Source organism: Hypomesus nipponensis, chromosome 23 (genome assembly GCF_054491055.1).
Source record: "Hypomesus nipponensis isolate SF chromosome 23, ASM5449105v1, whole genome shotgun sequence".
NCBI classification, from domain to species: domain Eukaryota; kingdom Metazoa; phylum Chordata; class Actinopteri; order Osmeriformes; family Osmeridae; genus Hypomesus; species Hypomesus nipponensis.
In genome coordinates this window covers 10,032,501-10,055,000 of record NC_140383.1, presented here as the reverse complement: position 1 = coordinate 10,055,000, position 22,500 = coordinate 10,032,501, and the positions used below count along the sequence as shown (strand labels likewise).

The following is a 22,500-nucleotide window of genomic DNA, read 5'->3' as shown; positions in this document are numbered from 1 at the left end:
CATTCACAAGGCATTTCTGTCCAGATAAGGCTGCTTGATCTTCTCTCCATTAACCAAATAGGACCTTTCTACATGTTAATGCCCAGACATGGGAACCAAACACTGTCTAACCAATCAGGAATCAGGAATAGATACAAAAAACCTACTCGTTAATTACGAGTAGATGGCAATCGTCTCTTTTCAATTATTCCCACAACCAAGCGGAGGTGGGGATGGAGGGCAGTTCAAACTGGGATCAACAGCAGCAGCATCGACGGCAAGTCACTGCAGTAATGCACGATCTGTCGGTGAAGGAACCCCTCGAGGATATTGCGATGAAATGTATCATGACTGTACAAAAGCTGATCTCAATACCACTCACCTTGGCTTCCACGACCACGGCCAGCAGGAGAGGTACATATATGATCCGAGCGGACCTTGTCCGCCTTACCTCTCACATTTTCCATTCATGGTCTAAAGTGTTAGCGGACCATCACATCATTAATGCTGTGTAATGGCCGTGCCTCGGCCACAGAGGAAAGTAGGCAGGGTGCCCTGTGTGTGTGTGTGTGTGTGTGCCCTGCCAGTAGGCCCTGTGAAGCCTGCCAAGGTAGAGCTGGGACTGAGAAGCCTCCATCTGTCTGTCTGTCTGGTCGGCAAGTCTACATCCCTTATTTATTCTGTTGCTCATCATCTTCCTTCCCACTTTCTAAACTATTTAACTTGTCCAACTGTATCTGTTGCTCTGTCTCTTTCTTTTCCAGACAGACAAATGCCGTGAGTCCAAACATCTAATCAATAAGCTAAAGTGATAAGGTTGTCCTCTGTAATAGCAGCAGTAATGCTAGGCTGGTTAATTCCCCTGGGGGGTAGATATAATGTCATGTTAACATGATGATGCCTCCATTAACACACAGTGTCCTCTTACCAGATCAATAAACACACATCTCCCAATCCAATAGAGCCAGGTCCCCCTGTGTGTCGCTAACTGTAGAGCGGCATATGTTGTTACTGCACCAGCTTCCCTGAACTGTTTGGATGACGGTAATTGGACAGGAAGTTTGAAAGTTGGCGTATAAATAGAAAACAGAACCTGGTTGGGTTGTTAATGTCACTCGTTATTGTCATGACGTTAATAAGAAATGGAGAGGCTTTATGACTTCCCTGTTGGAAATGTGCTTTGTCCTGTCTGAGGACCATAACGGGCCCGTAAAAGCTCTCCGGATACACAAACATGCAGGCTCGCGCGCACACACACACCCCTTCGTGCACACACAAAGAAACACAAAGAAACACACATGCTTGCATGCATGGACTGTACACACAATTATGCACAAAGAGGCACACCCACGGCCACAGAAGGCCATACAGTGGTGATCTGAGTGGACCTAACAGTGTTTGACAATCAACAGCAGAGTTAGAGGAGGACAGGCCAGAGCCAGAGAATATAAACGTCAGGCAGAATTAGCACATAAATAAATAGTTCAACTTTCGGTATGTGTATGCATGTTTGTGTGAGTATGTGGCAAGAGAGCGAGAGAGAGAAAGTTCCTTCTGGTCTGCAGTGGGCTGCTCGTGGTGTAGAGATGGAAGACTGCGTCGGGCCACAGAATAGGTCACAACCGACATGGCATGGGAACTCCAACCCGCAGCATGAGTCTGTAGTTTACAGTCAAGCAACCCAGTGGCCCTGGCCTTTACCCCCTGCTATAAACTTCACAGACAGCTAGGAAGCCCCTGTCTAAATCAAGACTTCCACGGGTCTCCACCAATGGTTTGATCTATGAAAACAAAGGGATCAAATATGGCTTTAATATATGGAGGGGGAGATAGAAGGAACAGAGGCTGTCATGGAAGGGATTCCACTGCCCACGATTCAAAGTCACCTCCTAACCTGTCCTCGCTACGTGCTGTGTAGAACTGAAATGATGGAATCTTTGTCAGCGATGGTTTTCCAGTCAGGGCAGTTTGTAGATTCTCCGACACAGGGAGTGTCACCAGAGTGTGACTTGTACCCTGGCCTGAGAGAAGCAGAGCAGGAGACTGACACCTCACTGGGGCCTCAGAGGAGTGATGTCATCCCCTTAGTCTGCTACCCTGCTGGTAAGCCGCTCCCTTCTGAGGGAGACGGAGAGGGAGAAAGAGAGAGAGAGAGAGAGAGAGAGAGAGAGAGAGAGAGAGAGAGAGAGAGAGAGAGAGAGAGAGAGAGCGAGGGAAAAAACTAGAGGGGGGCAAAGAGGATATAGAGTGAAGGAGGGGTCGGACATCCCGTACTGTATGCCCACCAGACCTTCTGAATCACTCTCTTTATCTGAAATCAATTATTAGCGTGAAAGAGGGAGTGTGTGTGAGGAGATGCAGAGATGGAGAGAGAGAGAGAGAGAGAGAGAGAGAGAGAGAGAGAGAGAGAGAGAGAGAGAGAGAGAGAGAGAGAGAGATAGAGAGAGAGAGAAAGAGATAGAGATAGAGAGAGAGAGAGTGGGGGGGTGTCAACAGCAGCCATCAGAGAGACAGCTGTAGGCCAGCTCTGATCATTAGCTCCTAGACAGAGTTACCATGACGGCTGAATTGAGCTCTGAGGAAGGACAAACATCATTACACGTCCACTCAGTGTCCACCCGGATCAGAGAAGCCTGGCCCTGATGCACAGCTGCGATGATTAGGCGATGAGTCGAGTTTCTCCGTAAACGAGGAGGGCCGTTCAAGACGAAAGCCAAACCACCAGGAACAGAAATGAAGAATGGGAACAGGCCACCAAGCACATTGACTGTACTGTGTGCGTCATGTTTTGGATTCAACTCGTGATGAGGGTTTCACCAGAGAATACTTCACCTGTGGTAATGAGACAAGTATGCATGCGTCAGTGCCGTACCACCAGTAGAGAAAAGGGATTAGAGCAGATCATTTCACTTCCATGTGTGACAGCTCGTTTGTTATGGAGACAGGAACAGAACAGGAACTCCAGCTCTGGGACTTGCATTTGTGCAGTATGTGGGTTTGTCTGTGTGTGTGTGCTTTTGTGTGTGTGTGTGTTTGTGGGTATGTGTGATTACGTATGTGAGTGTATTTGTCTTTGTGTGTGGGTATTTAAGTGTGTTTGTGTGCACTATATCTGAACTGTGTATGTGACCGAGAGCTAATTCCCTCCAGACAAATAAGTGCCAACAGTCAGACAGATGATCAGTACCACAGAGATGATTAACACATGACATCCATGCCTTCAGACCTTCAACATACAGGAAGTGGCTCTAAGCGGATGACATCCTCCCAGCATGCAGTGGGGCAGGTTACCGCAGGGTTATGTCTTTGCAGCCTGGCTTCACGCCATGGTTCACAGCTGCACACAGCTTGAGATTTTTACGGCAACAGGGTTGGAAGGATGGAGGGATGGAGAGATAGAGGGATAGAGGGATGGAGAGATAGAGGGACAGGGGGACAAGTCCGTGGCACAGCGTTCGGTGGGAATGAGGGGAGGAGGGAGAATGTGGGGTCCACTCCTCAGGGTACATAGTGGCGTATTTGATCTTTGAGGCATGTGTGTGTGTGCGAGAGAGAGTACATTCATTTATTTTTTGAACAATCCTAAGGGAATAGAAGTTCAAGTCTAAAAGCACGACCAATGGTGTGTTGGATAATTCAGTGAACAGTAATATGAAGAACAGTCCATGAAGAAAACATTTGACGAAAGCGCTAGCACAATTATTGCCATTTGTTCTTATTCAAGTGAATTTGACATACCATCAGCTCCCCATTCGCTCCTCTTCAGTCTCCCTGATGTGGAACCATGTTTCTGTGTCTACCTCGGGACCCGGTACGACAGCGCGCACTGCGAGGCGTGATTAATCGAGCTAGTTAACCTTCCCCTGCCTGCCGATATTAGCATGCACTGGGTTTCACAGAGTTCTGTCTGTTTGAACATAGCTGAGAAGACACCCGACCTCCAACACACCTGTCCTCCTGGCTCCTGCTAAATCTCTCTCTCACTCTATCCTTCCCTCCATCCCTGTTCCACTCCCTCGTCATGTCAAGCTGAGGTCCCAGGAGCGCAGAGGCTTTAGATCACAATAAAAACAAATTGGAGCAGCACTGTCCGACATACTGTGTTCATTGTTCCCTAACTGGGAGGGCAATGTCCTGCTCTCCTGCTCTTCATCCCTTCTCCATCTCACTCTCTTTTTCTGCACATCTGCCCCGGGACATCTGGAGAACGTCAGCCATTCGGGGGAGAGCAGGAAGACCATCAGTCACCGCCCCATCAGACAACCATTCGACCCCCCCCACCACTGGAAACCTCCAGGATCAGCTGCATCAAAATCACACGATAAATCTAGCTTCTAACTATGCGTGATCCAATATGAAAAGGTTTATTGAGACTGGGCAGTAACAGTGACCCTCTTATGAGAGAAGGGTTGCAAGCTTTGAGAACAGGAGCTGGGCTTATGGACTATGGAGTTTGGACCAGTGGAGCAGATGTGTGTGTTTGTGGATGTGTGTTTGAATGTGCAATGCTGGTAATAACACCTTGATTCGATTCAAACCTTACAAGAGATCTAATGAACTGCAGCTTGGCATTTTTGGCTATGTTCGCACATGTACTGGATAGTAGCACCTTGTTGCTCACTATCATTTTGTCCAAATGTTCTCTGATACAGGAATGTATGCAGAACACGGTTTTCACATCTGTATATACACATACTAGGGCTAAATGACTAAATCTAAACATCAAATGAAATAGACACCACCACACTGTTCCCTGCATGAATTTTTTAGAAAATATTTTGAGAATGTTTATTATAAAAATATAAATGTTTCCACTACAAATCATTTTACATTAGTCGACAAGGCCATCTAAATTTGCACACTCTCACACAGACATCCAGGTCAGTCTAAAGAAAGCAGATCAAATCAAACTGGCTGGGGATAGGGTGCATAAACAGTATTGCTCCTTCAAAATGTTTAGGAAGTAAAATAGAAAACACTGATAACTTACTGGTATGCTACAAACAAAACATTCAACTTTGCACTTCATATGTTAAAAAATAAATAAAGTAATAATTGTTTTTTTTTTACTGTAGAAAAAAAAAGAAGAAAACAAAGATAATTCAAAATAACGTAACGTATAGTACAAAGGATTTGTTGTCATTTTTTTAAATGTTGCGCAGATATTTTGTTGATTCTTTTATACATACAAACATTTGTACAAAGGGGATGGCCATGTATGGGACAGTACCACTAGGAGAGCACTCATTACAGGTGTGTTTACATATGTACATGCACATAGAACACACAGATAGCAGCAGCAGTCCAGAGCCAGGGGAAAAGGGGGGCGGAGGACGGACTGGACTGGACAGGACCAGACGGGGCCGGACTCTCTGGACATATTACAGTTATCCGTTCAGCTAGTAGGAGGACTTACGGACCCAGTCAATTCTGCACATGTGAAGAATGAGAAGACACACCCACATACACTCGACATCACAGATTTGCGACACAGCTCAGCACTGGACAGCATATCCGAAGTAGTCTCTCTGTCCTTTCTTTAGCACTACCTGTCTCGCACAACCTGTCCACTTTCTGCCTTTCACCATTTTCTTTATATCTCTCCCCCTCTCTTTTACTCTCTCTCTTTCTCTCTCTCTCTCTCTCTCTCTCTCTCTCTCACTCTCTCTCTCGGTCACCTACTCTCCATAGTTTTACCCAGATTGAACAGAGAACCAACAGCTGCTCCAGAGATTTCCGACAGAGCAGTCTTCTTCTCCCGCTCACATCCCACTTCAAGTAGTCACTCTGTGATGTTGTGATGGTTGAAGAGTCTCTTATGGTATGTCATCGGTGCAAACTAGCCCGTGGGCGATAGGAGACTGCGTGCTTCCTAGTGTCATGGTTTCTTCTTAAGGAGACTGAAAATTATGGAAATGATGATCATTATTGCTTTGCACATCACCACGATTGCATGTGTACATTGGTACTGAACTGTTAGAGCTACAGTATAAATGGCTTGTGACTGTCCTGGGTCTGTTCAGTGGAGCTCCGTTTTATCTCTCGGGACCTGTAGTGTCGATGACTGAGACCTGCTGTTCAGGCACTACTACAGTGCGTTAGACCGGGAAAAAGGAAGGTCTAGAACCAGGTCAGAAACCCGGTCCAGGGTCCAGATTGTTTGCTGCCATCTGCTATGTTCTATTCAAGGCATCTCACCTCTCCCCGTCCACAGTCATGAGCTGTCAGTCAAATCCAATCAGGGGAGACTGAGAAAGGATTTGTTCACAGCAAAACATCCTTACTGGGGTCACACTGAGCCCTGTTGTCCAGACTCAGGTCTAATACATGGGATGAACCCAGGACTGAAGCCCTCAAATCCCATCCCAGACCCCAGACCAATTCCCCGGCCAAGGGCCCATACCAAGGCTCCCAGACCTCAGAATCAGGCCCCAGACCTCAGGACCTCAAGGCCTACTGCTGCTTCAACTTCCTATGTTGAGGAAGTGATCATCTTTCAGAGGGCCATTATGCCTTTCTTGGGAGCGTTTTCCTAATGTTCTACTTCCTTGTTGTGTTTGACACTGAGTTCTCAGGTCTGTCCTGGGAGTAGGCCGAAGCCTGACTGACAGAACCTGGGTCTCTGGTGGGCTTTCAAACAGGGACTGGGCCATTCTTGGTGTGAGTCTCAAGTGCTTTGATGCTGCTCACTATCTTCTTCTGTGGGCCTACGATAGTCACACCGACCTTCTTTAGATCCCTACAAAAAGAGAGAGAGAAAGAGGGAGAGAGAGAAAGAGAGAAGTGGAAGCGATGAGAGAGAGAGAAAGAGAGAGAGAGAGAGAGAGAGAGAGAGAGAGAGAGGAGGAGAAGATGACGGGAGAAGATTGAAACAGTGTGTTAGTGGATGAGTATGTGACATTGGTGACATTAATGACATGCCCCCAGCTCTGCTCTCCCCCACCAACCCCCCCCCCCCCCCGCCACACACCCACACACACACAGCTGTCAATCACAGAGGACTGCATTTCCCAGAAGGCCGATGGACTGCCATAGCTCTGCAAGCAGCTGAGGGGAGAGTTGCCCACAGTAGTCATGACACACAGACAGACAGACAGTGTGTGTGTGTGTGTCCATGTGTGTGTGTGTTAGAGAAAGAAAGCGACATGGGGCCACTGTGACAGCTCTCATTATGACCCTGTCACTGGGAAACAATAAGATCCAGGGTTGAAAAGGCACACGAGAGGGTTTGCATCTGATGTTGACTTGAAGCTATTTGTATGGATGACTGTGAGAGTGGAATGTGTGTGTCCGTGTGTGAGTGTGTGTGTGCGTGTGGTGCAGACCAGCACTCCAGCACTAGTACAGATGAACGAACAACAAGAAAATACATTTACACAATCTCTGAAGTCGTTAGTTTCATGCATTTGGTAATATACAGTGGACATCATCATCATCAGATCACAGCCAGCTCTGCACAAACACACACACACACACAGTGCATTTAAGGTGGTGGAGATGTTTTCTGTAAAGCACGCAACATTAAATCCATACTAATGTGACAGCTCTCCACAGTTCTGCTCCTGTTAACATCATGGCGGCATATTAGTAGAAGCAGAGCTACTATATCGAGTTAGGAGCAGTGGCTTGTCTGCCAGGCTTCTGAGAGAAAACACTGCATGTACACTTACACTTTTCCATTGGTTCCTATTACTATCATCATCTTCATTAATTGGATGCAAGCAGGGGGGGGGGGGGTTTAGTCTTAGGACAGCCAATCAGCACACACTTCTACGGCATTCATCAGGTAGAAGCTGCCCTTAACCGCCAATCCGGATCAGATCCTACACCTCCCTATTCCTATGACATTGGCGTGTTGGCCTCAAGGGGTGGGAGGTGGAGGGGAAGCAGGTCTGATCCAGTGTGGGGGTTTTGGGGTCAGCCTTTCCCCGCCAGGCCTTGAAGCCCGGCCCTGGTTCTGCACCCACCATCCAGTCCCTGAGGGGGGCGTTAGAGGGTGGTGATCCCCATGGAGGGCTCCCACTCTGGGCAGGAGGCTGCTGTCACGTGGACCTCCGTCAGGCAGATTCTACACAGACACAGGCAGGCCCAGAGATATGAGGGGAGGCCTTTAAAGAAGTTGAACGCTACACTCTTGGTGAAGACTTAAGCTACACCCACTGTGGACACTAACAGCAGCATGACATGAATCGCTATGACATCAAAAGAAATCATGAGGTGTGGACATCAAATATCAAAACAATAATCCATGACACTCCGTGAACGTAAAAGAAAGCACGGGCGGCAATGGTGAACACACGTGTACGCACACATTCACGAAGATGAACGAAAAGACCTGAAGATGAACACATTTTGAGGCCAGCTGTTGACTGAGTTGACTTGCTAAGACATGCATTAAAAGAACCAGGAGACCAGGAGCTTATTGATCAGGTACAATGGGACTGGCCAGTGTATCTCAGCAGCCTTGAAAACACTCACAAAATGAATGTGCTTTGAACGTATCTCAACACACCATTTAGGGATCTGGATTAGGCAAACCAGAGAGTGACTGGCCCTGTGCTGAATATCAAGGATCAGATTAAGACAGCACTAATCGATGTCCTGATCCGCGGGCCCGCTCAAGGATAACCAATCAAGACTGGCCTTGGTGTGTGTGAGCTATTGCTTTTGGTGGATTAAACACAGCTGTGATCCAATTATAATCTGGACGAAGGGATCATAGCTACAGGATGGAAAGATCCTGTTTGCTGAAACTGTGGAGTACAGTATATCTGTGATGTATGCCATCAATACTGGACTTGCTTTTCTACTGAGTCGGCAGGATGTGTTTTTTGCTTGGCTGTGATTGGGTGAAGGGACGCTTCCATTGATTAAGCATTTCTATTGATTAAATGGCATGAGTGAGAAAAAGTAATGGAGGAGAAGAGTGCTTCTTCTACAGTTTGGCGAGAGATAGAGAGAGAGAGAGAGAGAGAGAGAGAGAGAGAGAGAGAGAGAGAGAGAGAGAGAGAGAGAGAGAGAGAGAGAGAGAGAGAGAGAGAGAGAGAGAGAGAGAGAGAGAGAGAGAGGGAGCAAGGGAAAGAGCATAGACCAGAGAGGAGAGATGAGAGACATGAACAAAGACGAGAGCTGGACTGCGAGAAGGGGGGATGCAGAGAGAGGGGAAGATGTAGATCGAGAGAGAGAGAGAAAGAGGGCGAGCGTGCTGCCCTTATACGGCAGCGTGCTGCTAGACAGATAAGACTCCCAAGCAATTATATCTGGGCTATGGGAACTCTTAGCTATTTGCATGCCATTACTCATTCTGACATCAGAACAGAGGACACACTGGTGATTACCACCTGGTCTTTTGTTTGGCTGTTTGGACCAAACGGCCAACAGGGTCAGTACAGAGCTCCTAGAACCCTCCTATGATCAGACTGATTACCACTGTCCATTTATTTACTCTGTCAACAACCTCCCCCAGGAACACAACAGCAGGCCTGCAGAGACCAGGAGCACTGAGGCCCGGGAGATGAGAGAGGAGAATACACAACTATGACGTTGGAATGGAAAGGATGGAGGCGAGCAATAAAGAGAGAAGGGTAGGAGAAGTGAGAGAAAAGACAAAGTCAAGGCAAAATGATACGGATGACAAAGTCAGGTGGGAGTGAGGTGCCTGAGCGGTGAGGGAAACGGGCTAGTAATCAGAAGGTTGCCAGTTCGATTCCCGGCTGTGCCAAATGACGTTGTGTCCTTGGGCAAGGCACTTCACCCTACTTGCCTCGGGGGGAATGTCCCTGTACTTACAGTAAGTCGCTCTGGATAAGAGCGTTTGCCAAATGACAAAATGTAAATGTATAGTGAGCCAAAAATGGTGAGAGCTAGACTGAAATGAAAGAGTGTCCCTATGGGTCCCGCCAGTCCGCTGGATCAGCCGTGAATCCCCCAGCCCACCGACGGAGCCAGAGAGAGGGGTTTGTTATTGCAGAGGCCCGTTCTGCTCTGGCTCTGGCACAGGGCTTCTGGGCCATAGATCCAGGCAGATGCACCTCTCTAAAGCTGTTATCACGCCATAGATCCTGTCAAGACCCGGGGCCTCCCTCCCCTGATGTCTCTCTCTCTCTCTCTCTCTCTCTCTCTCTCTCTCTCTCTCTCTCTCTCTCTCTCTCTCTCTCTCTCTCTCTCTCTCGCTTTCTCTCTCTTTACTTGGCGTTTCCCACTTTCTCCTTTTCTCTCATTCCTCCCCTTTCTCCTCCTCCTTTCTCTGGACTCAGTTGTGTAACAGTGAGCGTGGCGAAAGCACTGTCATTATTGATTACAGTCAAACTGTTGGGGCCACGTTTAGGAGATTTAGCCCCCACGGTGGTGCCTCTTCAGTAATGGAGGCAGGTCTGTAAACACGAGGGGGTCCGGGAGAGGTACCAGCTCTGCCCCGCAGTAACGTGACAGCAGGAGCGGACAGGGAGGAGCTCCTCTCATCGCAACCCTGCCATGTGTTGTTAAAGCCTGTGTTGAGGCCTGTGTTGAGGCCCGTGTTGAGGCCTGTGTTGAGGCCTGAGTTTATGACTCATCCTGCTATCATGTTCAGAGCTACGAGTCTGAATGAGAGAACGTAGTGGGAAAAAGTGGGGACGGATATACGTGTGCAATGTGTGCAGCGCGCATCACTTTTCTCCCTGTGGATGGACAAAAAACGACAGAACAAGAGCTTCTAAATGTTTTTTGCGAATGTTTCTTTGGGAGCGAATCCCCCAGATGTGAATACAGCAGAAAAGCTATCAGAGGGTTCAAACATGTGATCCTGGTGTCTTACTCTGTTGAGGTCTTGGCCAGGGTGTCGCAGGAACTGTAGCTGACCCCAGAGAAGGCCTCCTTACATGGCAGGGTCCTCATGCTGTCGAGCCAGTCACCCATGGTGTCCAGGGACGTCACCTCGATACTGCTCCTGTCCAGGAGGAGATTAACAGGCCTGGGGGGGGGGGAGGGAAGGAGAGAAGAATGAACAAGCGGAACATGACAAAAGTGTGACTTAATGCATGAGGACATGCCAAAAGCACCAATCCCCCACAGTCTTGCTCTCCGAACCATGTTCTCTCAAAGACAAATCTGCCGTCCACATCACGATAGTAAGGTGACAACAATGTGTGCACTGTGGAACGGACAACAACGACCTAGCCCCTCGCCTCCCTCATTCGATACGTCACACACGACACACGAGTGGGAGTTGACACACACACACACACACATACATGCGCACACAGCCAAACCCTGAGGTCTCCACATGTGGAGTGGCGTCTGTACCTGCAGGCTCTGTGTGTTCCTGTGTTATTGAGTGCATTCCCCACATGCACAGGTGCCTGGGATTATCGTGCACACATTCCGGATCATTTCCCAATGTGCTCTTTGTATAGTTTCCAAAGAAGTGACTTAGACCCCAAACAAGGAACAGCAAGAGCTCACAGTACGAGCTAACGCTCTGGGGTAGCAGCTAAGGCACTGGTGTATAGTCTTCAAACTATTGTCTCACGCTCGCTGAATTTTTATGATTTGGTATGTTGCTCAAGCAACTAATCCGCAAGTCGGCGAGAACGGCTCCACCACGTGGGTGGAGTCAAGTGCCCCGAAGGAACAACATGTGGTTGTGTGAAAATAAGTAACTATGCAGAGATTAAGACAACCTAAATTCACGAGGCTGAGATGGAAGCTCACTGACATAGATTTAAAAGAAATATATATATATATCGGATTTATGGATATGCTCCTCTTTTCACAGTGGCTGTCAGTGTATTTTAGTCTTGGGTCTCCAAAACCCCTGAGCAATGCAAAGCTAGGTTCAATGACCTTCGACCAAGTTTGCGCAGCCTACCTCGGGTATTGTACTTTAGATTTCCTATATTCTGAAAACTTCTGTCTATGTGAAACCCATAGTCAATCATAGGCAAAAAAAAAACAGATCAAATCGGATGGCTTTTCTTGGAAATGTGGATTTGGAAATAAATAACGTCGTGAAATAAACTGCAGATGAAGAGGGATTTGGGAGGAAACCTCTTGACTCACATAGAGCTTGCGATGCCCACTCCATGGAAAATGTTGCTGAATATTTGCCAACATAACATGATATTGGCATTATGTGACATTAAAGTAAAAGTCTCGAATGCCAGAGTGTTGCCGATTTGACAGTTGCCTCAGACAAGAGTGGAATCACGGTGGCCACAGCATATGCAGAATGCCATTCAACCCTCCATATTCTGTGGTTGGCTGAATATTCTGGAAAGAACTGACATTGACCTTCTACTTTTGACAGAAGCATAAATATTCATACCATTTTATTATTATTTCCTAAAAAACAAATATTAGAAAACGTGAACAACGAAATTAGATTTGACAATCTTCCTAAAATGTAAGAAAATAGAACAAAAGCTCAATGTACAGCACATGAGTATCAGGACACTCTCCGGCATATTTAAGCCTGAGGAGAGGTTTCTGAGGAGGTCTTGGTGATGGAAGTTGGACACTGACACACACAGGATATTCTGGGGACCCCCCCCCAAATGTGAGCTCAGAGAGCCCAGGTTGGGTATCCCTGGCTCACAGGAAGCACCAAGCCACTTCTGCCCCTCCCCGCTCCTGGGAACACAGAACCAAGCAGAGCCCAGCAGAACTCAGTTCAGAGCAAGGGCAGGAAACCAGAGCGGTACTCCCAGAACACCCTCTATTTATAGTTGAGTAAATAAAGTCATTATAATACAAGGAAGTCCAGCCCCGGGCGACTGGGCTATGAGCTGTGGGGGAGGGGGCGGGGGGGGAATTGGTTCATTGGTTTTGGTTCTGTCTGTTGACTGAGGGACTCTAGGGTATGACATTTAGCAGGTGAATCTTCATCTGGGTGACCCAACAGAAAAAGGGCAGACAGGGAAAGTGCAGAGAGAGAGAGAGAGAGAGAGAGAGAGAGAGAGAGAGAGAGAGAGAGAGAGAGAGAGAGAGAGAGAGAGAGAGAGAGAGAGAGAGAGAGAGAGAGAGAGAGAGAGAGAGAGAGAGAGAGAGAGAGAGAGAGAGAGAGAGAGAAAGCAGTTGAGGTTGTGTGTGTGTGTGTGTGTGTGTGTGTGTGTGTAAATGTACGTGTGAGTTGTTGTTGTAGATGTGAGTGAGTCTTGTTCCAGAGGATCAGAGGCGTGTCAGAGAGCTGAGGCACGCTCAGGGCCCCGGGACCCCCCAGAGAGCCCCTTGTTTGTGTGAGGAGAGAGGGAAGGTGGGAGGAGGGAGATAGGGGCTGTTGGAACAGAGAGACAGGGGGGGAGGGAAGTTAGAGGGGGGCATTTGAGCGAAATGAAAAAGAAAGGGCAAGGAGGGAAGAGTACACGGAGGATTGATGGGGAGGAATGAAGGACATGAGAGAGAAAAAAAGAGGAAGGGAACAGCCCCGGTTTGTTTGAATGCCCTTTGGGCTGTCAGAGCTTCAGAGAGATAGGGGAGACAGCAGGCCTCTTGACTACAGTACACACAGCAGCCTGCTGCATTCAGCTGAGCACCAGAACTATTGATCTGGAAACATCTCCAAACCCTCCTTGAAGAGAGGTAAACTGTGGATGACCTTGTCTTCTTACCCCCCCCCCCCCCCCTCACACACACACACACGCACACAAACACACACACACCACAACCACCACTCCATCTCTCTGATGCTGTTGATTTGATTTTCTGTTTGTTTTGTTTTCCCCGTGGAAGTCTAGCCCGAAAGAAGGACAAGCAAGAGGAGGCGGGGAGCGAGGGAAGCGAGAGGGAGTGATGAAGGAGAACGAGCGATGAGAGAAAAGGAGTTATGGGAAGAGCATGTTTTTCTTTTTTTGACAGCAGACTTGGATTTCCCGAACCCTTGTGTATGCCTCACATTTCACAGACAGAGCAAGATTCAGAAACCAGAGAGCTGGAAGTAGGAGAAAGCATACTATATGCAAGCGAGGAGAACCCGTAGTCTCCTTCCTCCCTCCTCTAACTATCTCCATCTCTTCTTTTCCATTTTCAAAGTGACCTCTGACTCACCATTGCTGTGTAGTATCATGTTTTAGGGCTCTCTGGGGAGAGGGGGAGAAGGGTAGAAGATAAAGGAGGAGGGAAGGAGAAGAGAGGGGAGGGATGCGGATAGGAGACCGGACAGACATCTGGGCTGTTCTGTGGAGAGGAGGAATGCACTTCTCGCTGTGAGGGTGACTCACTCTGTCCTCCATCTCCGTATCTGACCTCCACCTCCCTCTCATTATCTGGCCTCCACCTCCATCTCTGCATCCCTCCTCGGCCTACAGGCCCCTTAAACCTTGCTCTCACCACGCCCTCTCCTCCTCCTCCTCCTCTTTCTCCCTCCCCTGACCCCCTCTTTTCCCGAACGACCCCTTCCCCCCTTGTCCTCTGGCCAACGCCAACGCAGCCAAGCACTACCGTAACGTCCACTCACAGACGGAGGCATCAGCTACAGACATTTCTACTCTCGGCTACCAATTAGTCTTTCAGGACCGACATTGACCTGGTGACCCAAAGACCTGTGCTCCCACGGACAACAGACACCAACCCAGAAACGATCCCTCCTGGGCCCCCAGACAGTCTACTACGGCCCCAGGCTTCTCAGGGCCTGTGGGGGATGGGGGCTCCATTAGCAAGGGTGGCTTTGAGACAGATGAGGTGTGTGGAGCTGAGTGCAGCTGCTCCTGCTGTGCACTGGCCCCTAACACCCTAACAAACGCACACACACACACACACACCCATACACACACGCTCTCATAAATCACCTCAGCCCCGCTCTCGGCCCGCACTCGCCCAGTGTTAAAAGCCAATCAGGAAAATTACATGCAAACTCCTGGGGACCCATTTTCACTTTCTTAAGAAATCATTAGTCAACGTTATGAGCTCTGACATCCCATAATACCCTGGCCGTCTGCTCCAGGCCCAGCGCCTGCCCCCCTCCCTGTCCCCCTCTCCGCCCAGCCAGGGCGACTCGACATGGGCTACAGTTGGGTCAGACGCCCCATGGGACTGCAGGGTGGCCCAAACACAGGAGGTAAACAGAACGAAGAGAGGGAGGGAGGGACAATGAGGGGAGTGGAAGAGGAACTCATTTTTAGGTGAGCCACTAGGGAGACTTCACCCACTAACACTGATGCTAATAATACTGTATGGTTTTTGCACAGAGACAAGACTGGAGGGCAAAGTGGGAGGAGTTATTGAAGGTCGGCAAGGAGAATGTATGAGGTGGGGAGCTCGACATATTCTCAGCTGTGGAGCAAGCGTAGCATCCTGTCCAGACAGGAAACGGGAAGTGAGTGTTTGGAACAGGCTCTGTGTGGCCCTTGTCGCTACCCCACTGGTCCAAAAACAAACAGAACCGGGATCAGGAGGCGGGACCCACTCTGGACTCCACAAAACTGTCAGGTCCCCATCTTCCTTCCTCTGTGGGTCTGTTCTCCTCAGCCACAGTGAGATGTTCCAAAGACAAACAAATCACAAACGAAGGGGTAAAGCGAGGGAGAGTGAGAAACAAGCTCTTGGCTGGGGAAGAGCTTTTCCTCTCCCCAATGTCCTGGCAAATGCCGGGCCTCTGACGAGCAGGAGGTGCTCTGACCCATAATGCAGTGGGAGGCGCGTGGCGAGCAGGTGCGTCCGGCCACTCTGAGCCAGGTGTCCACAGTGGCCAGGTGCGTGGGAGAGAAGGACAAAAGGAGAGAAAGGGGGGACGAGGTAAGAGAGAGGACAGGGGAGGGGGAGAGAGGAGGAGAGGACGGGAACAGTGCCATGTAACCATGGCCAGCCACTTCCAGGAGCCACTTCTCAACAAGCTAAGGCCAGAGACTATGGAACACAGCGAAGGAAAGATTCGGGTTGACAAAACGGTTCTTTTGGACGGGGGCCTGGGACAGGGGGACGCGATGGAGCTTCAAGAGCTCCAGAGGTGTCCGGTGGATCTGCATGGTACCTGGATGTGGTGTTGGCCGTGATCTTGAGGCTGCCGGGGTTGCGGATGAGCTTATCCAGGATGCTGACGATCTGCTCAAACTTGGGCCGGTTGTTCCTCTCCTTCTGCCAGCAGTCCAGCATCAGCTGGTAGAGCGCAGCGGGGCAGTCCATGGGCGGGGGCAGCCGGTAGCCCTCATCCACCGCCTTGATCACCTGGGGGGAGAGGTGGAAGGGGGATTACAATAGGCAGCGGATCAAGAGCCATGGTTTGGAAGGATGCATCTGGCGCCAGTATGAATTCTGCAGTCACTTGGTGCTCAGTGCTACAATGCATGTGCTTTCACACTGCTGATGGAGCAGCCAGTCTGTCGTGTTACACTCAACTCTTGATGAAAAGTGTTGACAGAGCTGGTCGGCCGTAACATCTCAGAACAGGCACACTTATTCTCCCTCCCTCCCTCCCTCCCTCCCTCCCTCCCTCCCTCCCTCCCTCCCTCCCTCCCTCCCTCCCTCCCTCCCTCCCTCCCTCCCTCCCTCCCTCCCTCCCTCCCTCCCTCCCTCCCTCTCCTCTCTCTCTCTCTCTCTCTCTCTCTCTCTCTTTCTCTCTGTCTCTCTCTCTCTCTTTTTCCATGCCTCTCCCTCTCTGTCATCAGGCTCTTCAGATGGCACAGTTACATTTCTGAATTAGACCATCAGGGCCTCCGGTTAGCAACTCCATCCACCACCTGGCCACTCTACGCCTCACTTCCTCCCCCAGCAGGAAGTTCATTAAATCTCCTTGGCAAGAACGGCGCACTCACATCCTGATTGGACATCTCCCAGTAAGGCCGCTCCCCATATGACATCACTTCCCAGAGAACAATGCCATAGCTCCAGGCGTCGCTCGCCGAGGTAAACTTCCTGTAGGCGATGGCTTCTGGAGCTGTCCACCTGATGGGGATCTTACCTCCCTGGAGGAAAGAGAGAGAGAAAGGGAGAGAGAATCATACACCACGGGCTAAAGCGATCAAACCTTTAGGAAATCCAACATAAGACGTTAAGGTGTCAAACAAATGGCTCAGTCTCCAGAGCTCCAGGGGCCTGCGTTTGTTCTGTTGATCCCGTATCACCCGTAGGAGATCCAGCACGCCTGATAGAGGGAGGGGGATACAGAGCCCTCAGCGTCCCCGAGAGAGTCGAGGGGTTTGCGGGGCTTTCGGCCCCTCTACCCTGGTCATGCTCTCTGGAGGCTTCTGGACTTACTCACAGCTCAGGCTTACACGCCTCACACAAGCAGAGGAGAAGAGAAGAAAGGAGAGAGGAGGAGAGAGGAGAGGAGCCAAAGCCAACGGACTCGCGGGCCAAGTCACACAACTCCTGCCCAGCTCTCTGTAAACACACAGCCCTCAGAAAAACAAACCCACTTCTACCCTGCGTCCCCTGTGACTGTGAACACACACACACACACACACAAATACACACATTCATGGAAACACACACTCTCTGTGCCATGGGCTGGAATATTATAGCCATGGAAGTGCGGGGGGACACCTCTAGGATTGTCAGAAAGAAAGCCGAGCATGCAGGCCCTCACAGAGTCCAGTGAGTGTCAGAGCAGTGGTGTGCCTCCTACAGAAGTGAACGATCCACTGTTTGTTCCACACCAATGTGTTCTAAAGCAGTATGATCCACAGCAGTGTGTGTTCCAGTATGTGTTCTACAGCAGTATATACTACTGCAGTGTGTGATGCAGCGGCGCGTGTTCTCCTAAAGGGTGTAACACAGGAGTGACCCATTAGCATACTTTAGGTCATGCTTTTCTGGGAGAGAAGTAGCAGCTCTTGGACTGTTTATTTGACATGTAGTCCTTGAGCAGTAATTACACACAGTTTAAGTCCCTGCACACAGACATAGACTATGATGACCACACACACACACGCACGCACACACACGTGCACACGGGCGCACGCCTCAGTGCAACGCCTGGTGATGTGACAGGCACGACTCTGAACGAGGGCTTCCAGTGACCTTGTAAAAGTGTGTTTGTCATTCCTTTCCCATGATCCTTCAGGAGCACAGGCGGGCACATTGTGAATTTATGTGGCCGTTATCGTCCCCTGCTTTTATTTATGCGCCCGGCTATCTCGCTCTCACGCCGCAAGGCCGAAGGAGAGGGAGAGGAAGTGCGTGTGTGTGTCCGTGTGTGTGTGTGCGCGCGTGTCTGTGTCGTATGTGTCAGACGATCTGTCTCGAGGACAGCAGGCATTCAGTAAGAGGGCTGTTGAGGGGGAGATAGAGGGACAGAAAACCCAGACAGACAATGGCCCTCTGTGGCGCTGAGCTAGAGGTCAAACAGCTCTGCTCTGATCCACCCACAGACCCGCCACCCGTCCTATCAACCTGTCAGTCTGACCATGGCAAGATCTGGAAGGATGGAGGGATGGGGGGGGGGGATTTGCATCTGTTGTCGGAGATTAAACAGGCTCTAATGGGATATAACACAAATTAAGTTGGCCTTCCAAATGGATGCCTCGTTTGTGTGTGTGTGTGTGTGTGTCGTACCCGTGTGGTGTATGCAGCCTCCGGGTCGTCCTCCAGGACTCTGGACAGGCCGAAGTCCGACACCTTACACACCAGGTTGCTGTTGACCAGGATGTTGCGCGCTGCCAGGTCTCGGTGAACGTAGCCCATGTCTGACAGGTACTTCATGCCCGAGGCGATGCCACGCAGCATGCCCACCAGCTGGATGCCCGTAAACTGGGCGTCGTGTTTCTGATGGACAGAGAGTGAAATAAAAGAGAGAGTACGAAAGAAAGAGAGAGAGAGAGAGAGAGAGAGAGAGAGAGAGAGAGAGAGAGAGAGAGAGAGAGAGAGAGAGAGACAGGGGTCAGACAGGCAGAATGTCATAAAGTACCTCATAAGGAAAGGGTGAGCTGACCTTTTTAGGTTCCGAGTACACACTGGAACATTCCTACATTATCATCCACAACAGATCCGATTAACCTTTACTTCCACCTCTAACGTGAACTGCTCTGGATCCATCTGCACTGTGAAACGAGGCTATTCTGGCCCTAATATGGCATCTGACGATTCGCCACATGCTCATCGCGATGAACATCCCCATCTATGTGAACTGTATCCAAGGCCGCTGAAAGCTGTTTATAAGGTGATTATCTTTAACATCACATGTGGATTAGATGAGCCTCTCAGTGTGTCTGGGCTGAACCGGTGAGATGCTGCAGAGAAACTGACAAGCAGAAATATAAACACCACAAGAATAGGAAACAGATTTCAGGCGCACACACACACACACACACACACACACCCATACACATACACGTTGTTTACTCTGGCACGTGTGTGAATGTTCCTGTCGTTGGTGATGTCCTGATGTTAAACAGGACAGGAAGAGAAACACCCCAAAGGACGGAGCATCGGGAAGAAGAGAAGAAGAAAGGAAGAGAGAACCACAGAGAAGAGAATGAGCCGGAAGGAGTGAAATAGTGTGGCAGAGAAATTGATACTTTGGTATATGTTTGTTTGGGTGAGCGTATGTCTGTGTAGAGTACGATTATATTTCTGTGTGTGTGTGTGTGTTTGTGTGTTTGTCTCTCTGTGTGTACGTGTGTGTGCCGTACACTCACGCTACACACACTTACTTGTGTCCGTAAGGATATACATAGACACTGCCTGCTGCGCTATGTTAACTTAATTGAGTTGAGAATAGTGTCCAGACCACCTGGTTGTGGCTAAGTCTGTTCAAAGCTTCCACTGTAATAATATAGTGTATGACATGAGGTATGACGAATCAGCAGTCTGTGTGTGTCTGTCTGTGTGTGTGTGTGTATGCGTTTGTGTGTCATAGTCTTCCCAGATGAAGGCCAGGCCATGAGACCTTGCAGGAAATAGCCAGAGAACATGGCAACTCCTCCCTTTCATATCTGAGAGGATGTTGTGCAGACGCGCGTGGAAAACGGCTAAAACAGTCTCAGCGCACCCGCTCTCGTGTGCAGCCATGTTGATTTAATGCTTTTCTCATGTTGATTTAACGTTTGGGGTCAGATCTTTTGCCTTGCAAAGTTCCAGTGAGCCAGACGGCCTCTGGTTAGAGCGAGAGACAGGGCGGGGCAACAGGGCTCCCTTGTAGCAGAGTTGGTTCGGGGGAATCCGACCCGGGATCCGAAGAATTGATGCTAATCTTAGACTGACGCTAACTCAACCCAGATTCGAACTCTGCGGGACGACATTGGATGATTTCGCTTTATATCTTTATTGTGGTGCCCTACGACGTCGACGGCATACACACGGATGGGGCGAGAGGGTGAGTGTCTCCCGCCTGAAGTTCTGCTCGCTGTGTCAGGCTGCTCTAGGACCTCGGGGGGCGCTCTGTCTGTGATCCTTGCCCAGCAGAAGAGGGCATGCCGCTGGGGAGTGTCTGGGGGAGTGTGCAGCTAGCTGGTGGTTCTGGTGCAAGGTCACAGTGACCCGTGGACATCTTTAGGGGCCTGCCACTGTCTTTATGTGCAGTTTTTCACCCCCCCCGCCCCCCCCCACCCGCCTCCTCCCTCCTCTCTCTCTCTCTGTATTTTTCTCTCACACTCTATCACTCTCTCTCTCTCTCTCTCTCTCTCTTTCTCTCTCTCTCTCTCTCTCTCTCTCTTTCTCTCTCTCTCTCTCACTCTAAATCTCCACAATTTGCCATCTGGCATCTGTCCTCTGTGCTGAGGACACGAGAGGTTGAGAAGTAGAGAGTACAGTGGGATGGTGTTAGATTGAGAGATGAGTCAGTGAGTGTGTGTGTGTGTGTGTGTGTGGCATGTGTGTGAGAGAGAAAAAGAGAGAAAGTTGTGTTTGATACAGAACACACAAGGTGTGCGTTATACTGTACTTACTCTGAGAAAGCTGTCCAAAGACCCATTTTCCATGTACTCAGTCACAATCATCACTGGCTTGCCTGGAAAGAGACACAAAGTTGACTTCGACAGCTGAAACGCCCTCTTTCCACCTCTATAACATTTAATATGGTTGCATTCAAAATGTTAATGTGTGGTAAATCTGCCAAAATCAAATGACCTTTCCGAAAATTGGGGACACTGGGAATACAATTGTTATTTAATATGTATAAACAGTTGGAACCCTTGCAGTCAATGAAGGGAGGAATTTCAGTATGACCCTGGTGACTTGAATGGGTCAAATGTCTTACCAATGACTTATTGAATACTCTGGAGGACCTGAGTTCAAACCAAAGGATGAATAGCCCTCTCTCTCTCTCTCTCTCTCTCTCTCTCTCTCTCTCTCTCTCTCTCTCTCTCTCTCTCTCTCTCTCTCACACACACACACACACACACTAGCAGGATGAAACAAGCAGAGTTTAAGGTCCCAGCAGGTCACCTGTCAGTGTCTGACATCTTTATTCCAGCAGCAGAGCCAGCTGTAAATCTCTGTTATCATCTGTACCTGATTCAGGGAGAAGGTCTTTATAGCTGGGAGGGGTTTGGTGAGGGGGGGGGGGGGGGGGGGGGGCAGGGAAAATCTCTTTAAATAAGCCCTAGTCAAATGAACAGCTATGGTGTCACGACATGTTTGTGTCACAGATGGTTGTCTTTTCCTCTTTCCCAACTCCCTCTTTCTCTTCCCCTTCTCCTGTTTCTCTTCCCTCCCTCTCTCTCTCTCTCTCTCTCTCTCTCTCTCTCTCTCTTTCTTCTGTCTGTCCCTTCTCTCTCTCCCTCCCACACGTCCTCCCTGTCTCTCTCCATCTCCCCTCTCTCTCTCTCCATGTCACACATTGTAAACGGATCACAGTGATGGTCCACATCTGGAGATGTTCGTCTCACTTCCAGAGCCGACAGAGGTGGAGGGTGATGGAGTCGGGTGTCGTAAAAAAGAAACACATTTATTACACTAGTTGGAAAAATAAACTTTAATTAATAAAGCTGTCTGCCTCCCAACTGGCTGGATGTTGGGCAGGAAAGGTTGGAAAGGTTCTGGAACTTACGAGTGTCTCTGAGCCGGGGCTGACTGACAGTGCGGCCCTTCCTCAGGACCACTTCCTCCTCCCATTAGGATCTCTGCTGATCCAAATACCCTTGATGTATCACTCCATTTGTCCTAACAGACATCCTCTATAGTGGTCGAACAGTGAAACAGATTCCTGTATCCTCCCTCCATCATCCTCCTTTCTTTTCTTCCTCCCCGCTGGATCTCGTTTTTTTTCCCATGGAGTGCTTGCTGGCGTGTGTGTGTCGGTGTGTGTCCGTGGGTCTATGCGTGCGTGTGTCCGTGCGTGTGCGTGTTTCGAAGCTCATGGTCCTCAGTGTACTGTAGCCAAAAGCAGCAGCAGGGTAAATGAGGTGTGAACGTCTCTGGATTATTAAGAATTAACAGGACCGGGTTAATAAATCACCCCGCGGCAGGGGCAGGGTGTGCGTGTGTGTGAACTGTATGTGTGTGTGCGTGTGTGTGTGTGTACGCTACTGCCTATATATCCCCCCCCCCCCCCCCCTCCCCCCAAAAAAGAACACATTCACCCAAGAGTCGCAATCACGCCCATTTGCTGGAAGTGGTCCTGCGAAAAGCACACACATACTGTATGTGATCATGAAAACACACACACACAAC

General features: G+C 49.4%; 1 protein-coding gene across 3 annotated transcripts in view; it reads right to left on the bottom strand.

The window, feature by feature from the left end:
- Positions 1–4,728: 4,728 nt before the first annotated feature.
- Positions 4,729–22,500, bottom strand: part of epha3 (eph receptor A3) — a 73,074-nt gene continuing 55,302 nt past the window's right edge. For 2 of the 3 annotated variants that reach the window (XM_084688237.1, XM_084688238.1), the window contains exons 12-17: positions 20,775–20,836; positions 18,445–18,654; positions 16,704–16,853; positions 15,923–16,116; positions 10,775–10,930; positions 4,729–6,718 (exon numbers count right to left, since the gene is read on the bottom strand). In XM_084688237.1, the coding sequence (XP_084544363.1) occupies positions 6,613–6,718; positions 10,775–10,930; positions 15,923–16,116; positions 16,704–16,853; positions 18,445–18,654; positions 20,775–20,836 (878 nt within the window). In that variant the 3' untranslated portion in view covers positions 4,729–6,612. Of the gene's footprint in view, positions 6,719–7,946; positions 8,048–10,774; positions 10,931–15,922; positions 16,117–16,703; positions 16,854–18,444; positions 18,655–20,774; positions 20,837–22,500 lie in introns of all 3 variants that reach the window. The other variant, XM_084688239.1, reaches the window with a different exon arrangement.